This window comes from Papaver somniferum, chromosome 1, assembly GCF_003573695.1.
Source record: "Papaver somniferum cultivar HN1 chromosome 1, ASM357369v1, whole genome shotgun sequence".
NCBI lineage: Eukaryota > Viridiplantae > Streptophyta > Magnoliopsida > Ranunculales > Papaveraceae > Papaver > Papaver somniferum.
The window spans coordinates 205,206,465-205,219,679 of record NC_039358.1 but is presented as its reverse complement, the minus strand read 5'-3'; the positions used below and the strand labels follow the sequence as shown (position 1 = coordinate 205,219,679).

Genomic DNA, 13,215 nt, shown 5'->3' with positions numbered 1-13,215 from the left:
AGGCCCAAAAATTCTTTCACAAAACAATCCATCTTTTTCCGGCTTATTGGTTTTATAATGAAAAGTATAAGGTTTTGTCACCTCTCCAACAACCTCTCCGTTGGGTAGTATATTTTTGGCTCAAGCGCTTATTTGTTCAGGAGAAACTGATCCAATTCGAAGGTGTTGATGTTTATACCGGTCGATCATAGAAGAAAAATTCTGATTCATTCCGATCAAGCTTCCTTCCTTTGAATATGGAAGTTCTTCTCAGATACAAGGAAATGATTCAATTCCATAGCCAAAGATCGTAGTTATCGAACGAGCAATCGAAAGGATTCTGGAGCATCCTCAGGTTTAGGTATTGTTCCTCCAATGATCGTAATACCAAGTACTTCCTGACGAGCTCTAATATGATCAAATTTATAAGTAAGCATCTCTTGTAAAATGTGAGCAACGCCAAACCCCTCTAGAGCCCAAACTTCCATTTCTCCTACCCGTTGGCCCCCTTGCTTACCCCTTCCCCTAAGGGGTTGTTGTGTAACAAGTGCATAATGCCCGCTGGAACGTCCATGAATTTTAGGATATAGGATTTTTCTATTATAACGGGTTGTTCAAAAGGATCTCCCGTTCTTCCATCAAATATTCTGCTTTTTCCCGGATACTCGTGTTCAAATACCCACGGATTCGCTGTTTGCTTACTGACTTCATATAATTCAAAAAACATGAGTTTTCTAGAAGCCTCTTGCCCATATCTCTCATCAAAGGGTGTTATTCGATAATGCATGTCTAGCAGATCCCCCGCTAACCCGAGCGAGCATTCAAATATTTTTCCTACATTCATTCGTGAAGGTACTCCTAATGGATTGAAGACCATATCAACAGGCGTTCCGTCTTGTAAATACGAAACATCTTGTCTAGGATTTTTTTTGGAAATGATACCTTTATTCCCATACCTTCCAGCAACTTTATCCCCTACTTTTATTTCACGTTTCTGTGAAATATATACACGAATCATTTCTGGATTATCACTAGAACCCCCTTTTTCTGGATCCATATCACATCAATAACTCGACCTCTGCTACCTATAGGTAATTTTAGACAAGTTTCCTTTGAGGCGTTAATTTACCTACTAAAATATCACCTGTTTCTACCCAAGCCCCAAGCATCACAATTCCAGAACCCCCTACTATATGGGTTCAATATATAGAAGCCCCACTAAATGGATCCTTCATTATCAACTCCATACTTTCAGTTTTTGATATTTCTAGGCCCAGAACTTTAGAATTCAGGGCTTGGTAATAAAGTTTAGGGTTTGGAGGAAGTTAGTAATACCAAAATAGCCCTTTAGTATAAATATGTGATAAAACTACCTAGAGATTATCTTTTCAGTTTCATTTTCATTTTCGTTTTCACTTTCTCTCTCTCATTTTCTTTGGCTCTCTCTTAGATGAAGAAACAGAACTAGAAGAGACGATTTCTAAGCGAAGTATTCATTTAGAAAATGATTTCAAAACCTAGATCTAAGCTTTACAACCAAAGATCTTGATTATATAAACATAAATTCGACATAAACACCTCTTGTTCGTCGGAGATTCAGTGAAAATCAATAGAAAATGAGTGATAATCATCATCAACAGCAACTTAATCTGAAGATTCTCCTAGAAAATCAAATAAACAGGTAGCGTTTCAGTTCAATCGGTTGATTTAATTCTTAGATTTCGTTTTTTATTTTTTACAAAATCATTTGAGAAACTTTAATAGTTTGATTTCAGTTCAAATCTGTTACTGAAATCATAAGCAGAGTTATAGATCTGTTATAGTTTCACCTCAATTTTACTTTTGAGAGAAAAATTTCTAGGGTTCTTGAAAGAAAAACAATCTATCTTTTAATCTCTTATCTTGATCGAAAATCGATTTTCAGATTCGAAATTTGTGAATCATTATCTGTCTTACCCATTTATTTGATACGAATTTCATTTAATTTGATTTTCGAACTGATTTGAGCTCATCTTTGGTGGATTTTCTTCTTGGAAGATTGTTTGAAGTTCAATCCTTCCCTGAAGATGAAATATTAATCAATGAAGATACCTGTAAGCGTACGGTTGAATCTAAGCAATTTCAACAACGATTTTGACAGAAACTCAGTGAAATTAGATAATTTTCTTTGAACCTATTTAAGGTTCATGTGATTGATGGATAAAACTTGTAGAGTAGGAAGATAAAATATGTGTGCACTTTTTTTTTTAATGTGAATAGGATTTGAAAGTATGATTTGTTTTAGTGTTTTATAGGTTTGTTTTTTGAAATATGTGTATTATTGAAGTTCTGAAATAATTTCTCAATTCTCACATTCAAAAAGATATGTAGGTGGTTTGACTGTAAAGTAAACAAATTGATATGTGAAGTAATGATGATCTTTAACTTGACTTATCTCTTATTTGCAGAGGGAAGTTCAATGGCATCGGTAAATCTAAGAGGAACCGCATGGAAACAAGATTCCTTGGTAACCACAATTATACTGAAATATTCATATTGTTGTGTATCTTCTAGTTACACAAGCTAAAGTGGATGTGTAACTTCTAGTTACACATGATAAATATATGTGTAATTTCTAGTTACACATGATAATTAGATGTGTAACTTTTATTTACACATACTGACTGAATGTGTATTTTTTTTTCACAGAATCATTTAAATCACTCTCAGACGATAGTCAGAATCTCTTTGTTCGACTATTTACTTGAAAATGTTGCATTCTTTCCATTAATCTTGCATTCTTTTCATTCTGGTTCGATTTTAGTTTGCTTATCTTGAGTCTTGGCCTACAAATATGTTGTTTGGTTAAAGAATTTGTGTTGGTGTTGATGGTGGAGGTGCAGGTGCAGGTTTTTGGAGGAGGATAAGGAGGCAGTGGTGGTAGTGCATCAGGTTTGGAGGGTAATTCGGATTTGGAGTTAGTGGTAGTGTTTTGGTATGAAGTTGAGAGGTTTGCTATGGATGCTGGAGCTGTACTGGACACTGTAAGTTGGATCTACTTTACATTCTGCTTGTATTGTTTTTTTTTTATATGTTGGTACTCATGATCTTGCTAGAACATGTATGAACAATAGTAAGTTGATACTGGTTCCTCAAGTCAACTATTTATTGGTTTCAAATGCCAAATAGCTTTTAGCATTTGTTTAAGTAAGTGTAGGAGAAACTAGTGAAACAACAGAAATGATCAACTTGTTGTTAACGCTTATAAACTATTATCTTTTAGTATGATGCCTTCAGAATTTACGAGTACGCAATTATAATTGGATGTGTAGATACTACTTACACATGCTAATTATATGTGTAACTGCGAGTTACACATGCTAATTGGATGTGTAACTGCGAGTTACACATGCTAATTGGATGTGTAAAAGTTTGAGTGAACCAGAAATGATGAGAAGTTTTGTTTATTAGTTAGATGCAAAAATTAAGTAGATGCCTTCAGATTGAGTTTGTGATTTTATGAGGTGAAATTGCAAAGTGTTGTAACTATCCTATTGAGTTTGTGATTGTAGGAGGTGTTGGTGGTGGAGGTGCAGGTGCAGGTTTTAGAGGAGGATTTGGATCCAGTGGTGGTGCAGGACAATGTAAGTATAGTCAATTTTTTGTTTAACTTCCATTAAACTATGAACTGATAATTGCATACAATTTAAATTCTAAGATTGTGAATCTAAGGAACGTTTTTGTTTTGGTTTCAAGTGATTTTGGTAGATTTTTTATGCACGTGCTTATACGTACGAGCTCTATTTAGAGTTGATTTCACTGGTTAGAGGGTAACTTGTTATTTCCAGGTAACTTCATCTTTTCAGTGTTATCTTGCTATGAATACGTCCGTTTTGTAGCATGTTTATTTGACTTAATTAGTTGATTCGATGGCCCTGCACCAAAAACTTGCACATATCTTTAAGGTGTGATAAAAATAGTTGAGTTCGTGTTGCAGTATACGTGTCTAACCAAGGTAACAGCAAAGCAACACATCACACTTGGCTAAATTAACTGTATCCATTTCTTCGTGCTCAGTTACCCTCTCTTAGTGTATGTACGTATTCGATGTTTTGCTCTTGACTGAGCCAAAAAACTCACTCTGCTTTAGGTAAGTTAGGATTGCAAGTTTATGAAAAATGACATATGCCATATGTATCTACCCTTAGTAACTCTAGTCTGATACATGTGTAACATAAAGTTACACTAGTAAAATGCATGTGTAACCGAAAGTCACACTAGTAAGTACGAGCTGAGATCTCTGCAAGGCTCTCGTGAGCATCTGTCAAATGATATATAAGTGTAATGTACTCATATAATATAAGTATTCACTACCCTCCTTAAATTTTCGATTGGTATATCTCTTTAATCATGTTCAATTCTTATGTTTTCAGAATTTTGTAGCCTACTGCGCTGTCACAGTCGAATCTGTCGGAAAAGAAGTACCAGTTGCATTTCTAGAACGTGTTAAGGCTTACAATACTGCAGTCCTTGAGCCAAAGCACATTGGAAGACAAAACAACTAATCATAACCCCTTCATTGAACTTGAGGTACTAAATATTTTTAGTTTTTATTGAAACTGACCTGTTGCTAACTCCCTTGTCACTAGCATCACACCAGTTTGATAGCTACTTTTGCAATTATTCTATATTTTTGTTTCTCTATTTTTTGTCCATCCAACCTAATTTCATGGATGTTTATTCTTGTTTGCAGATGTGCAAATATATTGGAATCAAGAAAGACAAAAAAGGAAGGAAACGTTTCTATTATAGGATAATAGTGGATTGTTTCTAGGATTTCTCTTTCCATATCTCGTGTTTTTATTCGTTTATTGTGTTCAAACAACCAATTACTATAATTGTAGCAATTGATGAACGGACAAATTATTGTAAATGAAAATCAAAGTAATACATGTAGTTTATGATGAATAACTTGTAGATAACCTTACATATAACATGTGTAATAAAAGGTTACACACGCATATGGATGTGTAACTTGTAGATACACACGCCATACACATGTGTAACTTCTGCTTACACATGTCTAACTTCAGAGTACACATCTATGTACAAGTATAGCTTTGCGTTGCACATTTTATATGATGTGTAACTTCCGGATACACATGTCATATGCATGTGTAACTTTTGTGTACACATCCATATGTTGGTGGTGGTCGGAAGTGGTGGCGGGAGGTGGCTGGCGGGGCGGTGGTTATCAGTGGAGGCGGGCAGCGGTGGCCGGAGTTGGTCGGCGGTGGTGATCGGTGGTTTGACTGGCGGGGGTGGTCGGAGGTGGTTTGACGGTGGTGGTTGGAGGTGGTTGGCGGTGGTTGGTGGTGGCGGTGGCGGTCTGAGGTGGTTGGCGGTGGCTGTGGTGGTCGGAGGTGGTTGGAACATCATCACATACTCCCTCCGTTCCATTTTACTTGATGTTTTAGGGTTTTTTCTATGTTCCAAAATAGACGATAGTTTTGGTATTTTTCTCATATTCTCACTAATTTTCCCTTGCTTTGGAATTACACAATATTATTATTTTTATTGAAATCAGTAATCTAACTTTAAATTACTCTAATTTTTTATTGTGTTCCAAAATGATAGAGAATTTGGTAATACATCCCAAGTAAAATACTACGGGATTGATAACTTTCCCTAAAATCTAGAAACTAAAAACTAGGCCATCTAAATCTTTAAGAAGAATTAATATGGGTAAACTTGGAAAGATTTTACTCTCTCTGATATTTCTTAATCTCCGTGAAAAACTCTACAACGTCAAGTAAATCGGAACGGAGGGAGTAATATTTTAATAATTTTGGGCCTAAATTTAAATTTTATGTAATTATGGGCTTGACAATATACATAGAAACCTATTTTGAGGCATACTAGATTTTTTTGAGGCATACTAGATAATGTCAAAATAGGGTCACTAAATAAAAAACAACATCACCCCTCATCCAGCATTTTTGATAATGGCATAATCACCCTTATATAATTAGTGTAAATGATTATGATTAGAATTGATTAATTATGAATTTTAAGGATTGATTAAACATTAAATTATTAGTGGTGAATTAGTAGAAAAATCAAATTTATGTGAGAGGGTTGGGATTTTTGAGAGGAAGAAGAAGAAGTGAAGAAAAAAAGCTTGGGTTTTGACTTTTGAGATTTTAGTGATTAGAAGTGACCAAAATGTGTGGTTCAAATCAGAGGTAAACTTCTATCGAGGTTTAATTTCCTTTTATAAGTTGAATCTGCCAAAAAATTGACTTTTTAAAACCCAGATCTGCTGACCAGATGAACAGTTCGGCTGATAACTTTTGAGCCGAACCTCTGTTTTTTTGAAATTATACCTAGGTTCGGCTGATAACTTGTCAGCCGAACCTAGGTATAATTTCAAAAAACAGAGGTTCGGCTCAAAAGTTATCAGCCGAACTTCACTCAGAAACTGAATCATCCACTAGGTTCGGCTTGAAAAATTGAGGTTCGGCTGGAAAATTGAGGTTCGGCTGGAAAATTGAGGTTCGGCTGAAAAGATTGTAAAATCGCATTAGCCGAACATAGTGTTTCTCTAAATCATACACTAAGTTCGGCTCAAAATTGATACTGCAAGATCAGCCGAACTGATCTTCTGAAAACCCTAATTTCATCTTTGAAATCATATTCTACCGATCAAACAAAATAAAATCAATCAAAAACAAGATGGGTTTGTTACGCATACATTCTAAAATACATCTAAGAGCAATTGAGATTTGGATTTCGCATTCCAACGTCGCTCACTTCGATTCGTGTTTCCTTTGTTTGATTAATTTCTTTGTTGAATTGGAGTCCTAAATGTTTAAGTTTAAAGTTTATTTTGATTTTTAATTTTAGGTTTTCGAGGATAAGGGAACTATGACAAATTGAAATTATTTTGGGATATATAGGTAATTACACTACCTTTAGATACTCCTTATAAATCCACCCTAGATAATATAATGGATGAGTATGCCTCGAAAAAAATGAGTATGTCTCAAATCAGGTTTCTATACATAAGAGTATCAAGATCTTTTAATAATTTGGGATCTAGATTTAAACTTTTTTTAATTAAAGACCTTATATTATGGGTTATTCATGAGTTGGACCTTAGCCTAATTTTCCCTTTCCATTATGGGACTGGTTCCGGATAATCCCAATTAACTCATAGAGGAGGCAATATACACATTGGCCCGCCGGATGTAGCAAACTCCCGGTCAAACTATCCTATATTAATTAAAATTTTAAGTAGGTGAATATCAGAAGCTATTTTAGTTTTAGGACCCAAGTGTTTAACCACCGGTACCATTATATTCATATCAGAGACAGAGGGCTTCATTATTGAAAATGCTATTAGCATATGATATTCCTCTCCCTAATCATGATCACATCGATCCCCACCTTTCACTAAAATGTTTTTTCCATCAATTTTTCTCTGATGGTAAATGTACTAATGTTCATGGTAATGTATTTCATGGACTCCTTGAAATTCATATTTAAGAAATGAGCCAGTGTTGAACTTAAATTCAATAAATTAATCTACATATAAGTAAACGTCATCCGATCCATCTTTAATTACACACGGAAATATATTGCGTGGCAAAAACAAAGCAAATATCAACATCCAAGGATAGAGTATGGATGGATCTAGAAACAAATCAAGAAAACTAAAGCCATAATCACTCCACAATCTCATAAAACTTAATCAGCATGACGGAGAAGAAGATGTTTCTGGTATGAGGAGGAAATCCCTTGATTAAAAGCAAGCATCCAACACACAACAACAGCAAAGAGCAGCACAACTGCAATTTCAACCAAAATTAATTAGCAAACCTGACTAATAAAAAGACTAATAGTTGATTAATGGATTAGGACAAAGCAATAATAAAAGGAATCGTGCCACTTACCATCCTTTCCAGAATCCGTCACCTTTGTCACCTCTGTCAGTAGTTGCTCCGGGTGCTTGAGATTGTTGCTGACCGGCATACTCAGCGCCTGGGTATCCAGCCGGAGGTGGTGCAGCATAGGCACCAGGTGGTGGGTATCCCTCTACAGCTGGTGCTGGTGGGTAGGATTGAGGAGGGTATGCAGCTATTAATTACATCAAAAGAAAATTAATCAAACTCTACACTAAACAAGAACTAATCATACTCAATATTCTAAATTGAAAACTAAGATCATCATGGTGAAATTGAAGAGATACTAGAAAAGAAATTATATTCTAACCTTGAGATTGAGCCATAATCTTAAAGAAAAATACACAAGTTGACGAAGCAGAAGAAGAGAAACACAAATACACGATCAAACTTGTTCTTCTTAAGGATAAGGGTGTGGTATGTATAAATCGTTTAGTAAAAGAATTAGCTTTTATAAGTGTGATTTGATTGTATTGGAGTGGTTGTACTTGTTTACTTTACCGAAAGCCTAGCCTGTGTGTTATATATATACATATATATAAAAAGAAAGAAAGTGATACTTCCAAGGGAAGGAAAAATGCAGAATACGGTAAAAACGCGTAGAGAGACTGGACGAATATAAAAGAAAAACAAAGAGGAAGGTGAGACAAATTCTGGGACAGCAAACCCTTCTCTATTTAATTCGTTTCGTGTAATGTTTGTTTTTGAGTTGTTGCCATACGTGTAAAAATTGCCGGTTTGCCTGGCTTGACTGGAGTGAAAACTTGTGCACATTTGACACGTAGAAGTTTCCATTTCATTTTAGCTAAGAAGAAGATATGATTTCGATGTTTTGGGTAAGCTTTGGAAATGAATGCGTTGAAAGAGAGGAAACATGGAAAAGTTAAAATGATAATAACTTTAGACTCGAATAATTATAAGTGGGCTGTTGTTGTTTTATCTTTTCTTTCTTTCTTTCTTTCTTTACGGTTTGAAATTTAGATGGAACGTCATATTCTTCTTCTACTGCTTTTTCTCTTTGCATGACATAAAAGAAGGCCGGCATGCAAGTATCTGATTCTGTTTTATCCATCTTTACAACAGTTGGATTAGGATCGGATTACTTTTGATTTTTTGGAAACTTCTTCCAGTGGGAACAGAACAGAACATCCCCAATCTGATTTCACATGACATGATCAAATTTAAGGAACCTTCCACTTCCTTAATAATAAAGAGTTTTTATTGCATTTACTACTACAGTACCGCCCTTGGTTGCGGGTTCCTCTAAAAATGAAAGCAGGGCCGCAGTCCCAAGGAGGAGCAAAGCTAGGGCCTTCTAGAATAGGGACATTGACTCGTTCATTGAGGGGCCGATTTTTGGATGTTCGTCTCTAACTAGCTCGTCTTCCCTATTGTTAGAGATAATGCTAGCTAATAGGTCGATATTAGGACCCAATTATCTAACCACCATTAAATTAATCAAATCAATGAAGTTAGAGTGCTTAACTACTGATGATAATGCCATTAGATTAATTAGCTTATAGTATCCTTTCTCTAATGATGATTATTGGTTCGTCATTGATTAATTATGAAAAACAAAACCTGTAATGCATGTAAAACTAATACTAATAAAGTAGATATTCCTAAATACGAAACTAATCACGGTGAGAAGCTCATACACCATTTGCTAATATAAAAATATGCTACGTATTTCTAGTGTTTGAGGAACTATGTGTTTAGCTGACTCTTGCATTTGACATTTACGAAACTATGACGGTGTGGTAATTACATGTGTGTAACTTGAGTGGATTAATATGTATTAGTCATCAGACGTGTTTAGATATTTTTCTACCGACCACAAATTAACTGGGGACGCATGATTGACGTCTGCCAAAAATACTCGTAGCCTGATCATGTAATCTTTTGAGAAAGGAAATAGTCTTACATCACTTGGGTATGTATGAAGTTTAGAAGCCCGAGTTTTCAATTCGTCAGGCCCATGAACTTCTAAGATGGCATTAAACGATAAAGGCTAGAGCGAGTGTCAGGATGTGTGTGGATGAAACGCGATCCGCATGATAATAATGCAATTTTTGATCACTTCCATTCCTAAAAACGATCATATTGAAACTACCAAGGATTATCGACCTATAGGCAGAGGGGAGCCAGAAACTCTACTCTATTAAGAGGAGGTAAAATATTTTTAGGGTGTTAGATAGCAAAAAAAGGCTTAGAGCGACTGCAATGGTACGACTAAACTCAAAGATCAAAGACCAAAAAAAAAGACTAAATATGAGTTTAATCTGTATTGTGACGTTATGGGGAGAAGACCAAATTTGGTCGCGCGTAAAACAATTTTACGCATGAAGACGGGCGGATTTCTTAGTTACGTTTCATTTCTGCGCGGAATTATAAATTACGTTTCAAACGGGCGTAAATATAAATCACGTTTGTTATCGAGCGTAAATATAAATTACGTTTGGTAAGGGGCGGAATCTTAAATTCCGCCCGTTGATCAGACGGATTCCAAATGACCGCTCGAAGAAACGTAAAACTAAATTCCGCCCGAGTTAAACACGGTCACACAGCACGTGTGAGATCAGATGGGCGAACATCTGGTGTCCGCGTGATGAATTGAACGGACGGACATCTTCTGTCCGCGTGATGAATTTGTCAGGCGTAAAATATTATTACGCCTGAGACGGGCGTAACAAAAATTTCCGTCCCACTGTTTTCATTAGGGTTCAGGGTTATGGCGTACTCTTCCTGTCCGTCTGATCAAATCGGGCGTAATCTTAATGAACCGCCCCTTCCACCAATACCGCCTCTCCTTCCCAACCACAACCCATCTCTTCTACACGAGCCTTCTTCTTCTCACTTCATATTCCTTCACAGTTCATATTCTTACACAGTTCATATTCTTCTTTGCTTCACCGCTCCTCTTCAGTTCATATTCTTCTTCTCCATTCCCATCTACCAACCGTACAAATACCCTAAAAACTCCACAAAAACCCTAAAAACTCCATTATAAGGTATGTATTTTCTACTTTCTTTATTCAATTTGTGTAATAATAATATCATGTATTGTATTTTTTGTTCGAATTTATTTAGGGTTTTTACGTTGAAAATTGAATCAGACTTTATTACTAATTGGATATTCATATTGGGTTAATCAAATCTTATTAAAATTGGGTTAATCACATCTTAATCCAATAGTATGTTAATGTTAATGTTATTACTTTTGTTACTGTTTCGTAATTTAATTTAATTTTTTGTTTTATTTAATAGTTATAAATATTAATAATTGGATAATTTTTTTTTGTTAATTTAGTTACGTGATTTAATTTAATATATTTTTTTGTTAATTTAATTTCGTAATTTAATTTATTTTTTTGTTAATTATAAATAGTTATAAATATAGTTAATTGGATAATTATTTTTTGTTAATTTAGTTACGTGATTTAATTTAATTTATCTTTTTGTTAATTTAGTTTCGTATTTTAATTGAATTTTTTGTTAATTATAAATAGTTATAAATATAGTTAATTGGATAAATTATTTTTTTGGTTAAATTTATGTTTATGGAATTTTTTGATGTTGAAATTTTGTTCGGTTAAATTTATGTCTATTATGGTTCGTGGATTGGTCTTTTAATTATGAAATTGTATTTAACATGTTTGTGCGTAGAATGAACAAGTTTATATCGAGGTTTAGTGGTCGCCAAAAGACCAACAAGAGACAAAAATCTACCGAAGCTGATTACAACTTAATCTCTACCGGTCAAATTGAGGAGGTCGACGTCCCCGGGTTAGGGAGGTTTCCTATAGTGGAAGATGATAAGCCGCACGCTACTGAAGACATTACATTTTCAGACGCACCAACATTTAAGTTTAAACATCGTGGATGTCTGGCATCGGTAATTCATTACAATTACATATTTAAGCTCATACTTCAAAGAAGATAAGTTGGTGGCGGCTAATGAAGATTCTCTCCTCGCCCATAGAATAGCAATTGCCTTTTTTATGTATGTTTTGGGTCAATTTTTCTTTCCTAATGCAAAGAACTATATTGATGCTGGATGGTTAGCTGCTTTCGAAGAAATTGATAAAATACAAGACCTTGACTGGGACGGTAGTGCTTTTTCGAGATTGTATGCAGGTCTCCGACAAGCTTGTAGGAAACAACAGAAGGCACTAAGCGGGCCCTTCCAAATATTAGAGGTATTTTGGTAATCGATTTTATTTTAATTTTCAACGTAAAGTATATTTTCATTTAAGTTTATTTCCTTGGATATATTAATTTGATTCATTAATTTTATGGACTAGTTTTGGGGGTATGAATACCTAGGCATATGTCGACCAGACATCTCAATGACCGGTAATGAACAGAAATGGCCTGTAATTTCCAGATGGAATGGAAGGAGGTGTCAGAATGATATTATTCGTTGTAGGATTTTACTGAATCAGCTGACGATTGACCAAGTGACATGGCACCCATGGGAATCATACACCGACGTCCTCAGTTCTGAGATGGGAAAGTCTGCTAGGAAGCTGTCGGACTCGAGATGGATATTTTCTTGGAATGGCGTTGTGAGTTAGACATGATTTTTTATATTATATCATTAATATTAATCGTCAATAACATAGTTTTTTATTTTTCGTTATTTATCTAATTAATAACGTACTCACTACAATTATATTCCCTTTTTGGTTATACAACATAATGTTTATTTAGGAGAAAGATGTTGGAGGCAAAACCATCTCTCGTTTGCTGTTCCCATGAAACTACATGTAATTATTGGGCATTTGGGTGATGACCAAGCAAAACTCCTGCTAGCGGACGGTTTTGTTGATGCAACCGAGGTGGTGCAAGTTGTGCAGTATGAAGTATATTTAGAGTATTGGAAAAAGGTTACTAATTTCAGAAAATATGTGACAACAATTATCGCCCGTAAGTGTTCGTTCAACTTTATATTGCTAATTCCAAAAAAAAAAAATCTCATCTATCTCATTTTTTCATGACAGGGCGATAGTTATGCATTATTCCAAGAATATGCTGATTTTACTAAACAATTTCGAGATTTTACATTACGAGAAACGAAAGATAGGATGGAGTGTCTATTAGCGAAAGATGAACTTATAGGGAACCAGAATAATAAGATCACGGAATTGGAGTATCAACTGTCTCTTTTCCGAACGCCACACACCATCCAACCTTCCATTGGATTCGGCGCCTTTTCCCCCACATTGCCACCACAAGTGTGGAGTTCTATGAGTCAAGGATCATCTTCAACGTCCTCGGTCAGGCCCATTCC

At 35.2% G+C, this 13,215-nt stretch overlaps 1 protein-coding gene across 1 annotated transcript; it reads right to left on the bottom strand.

The window, feature by feature from the left end:
- Positions 1–7,501: 7,501 nt before the first annotated feature.
- LOC113335765 (cysteine-rich and transmembrane domain-containing protein WIH1-like) lies at positions 7,502–8,458 on the bottom strand. The gene is made up of 3 exons (XM_026581793.1): positions 8,233–8,458; positions 7,914–8,097; positions 7,502–7,808 (listed from the first exon to the last, which is right to left on the bottom strand). The coding sequence occupies exons 1-3, from the start codon at positions 8,246–8,248 to the stop codon at positions 7,763–7,765; spliced, it is 246 nt and encodes an 81-aa protein (XP_026437578.1). The 5' UTR covers positions 8,249–8,458; the 3' UTR covers positions 7,502–7,762.
- Positions 8,459–13,215: the final 4,757 nt, after the last annotated feature.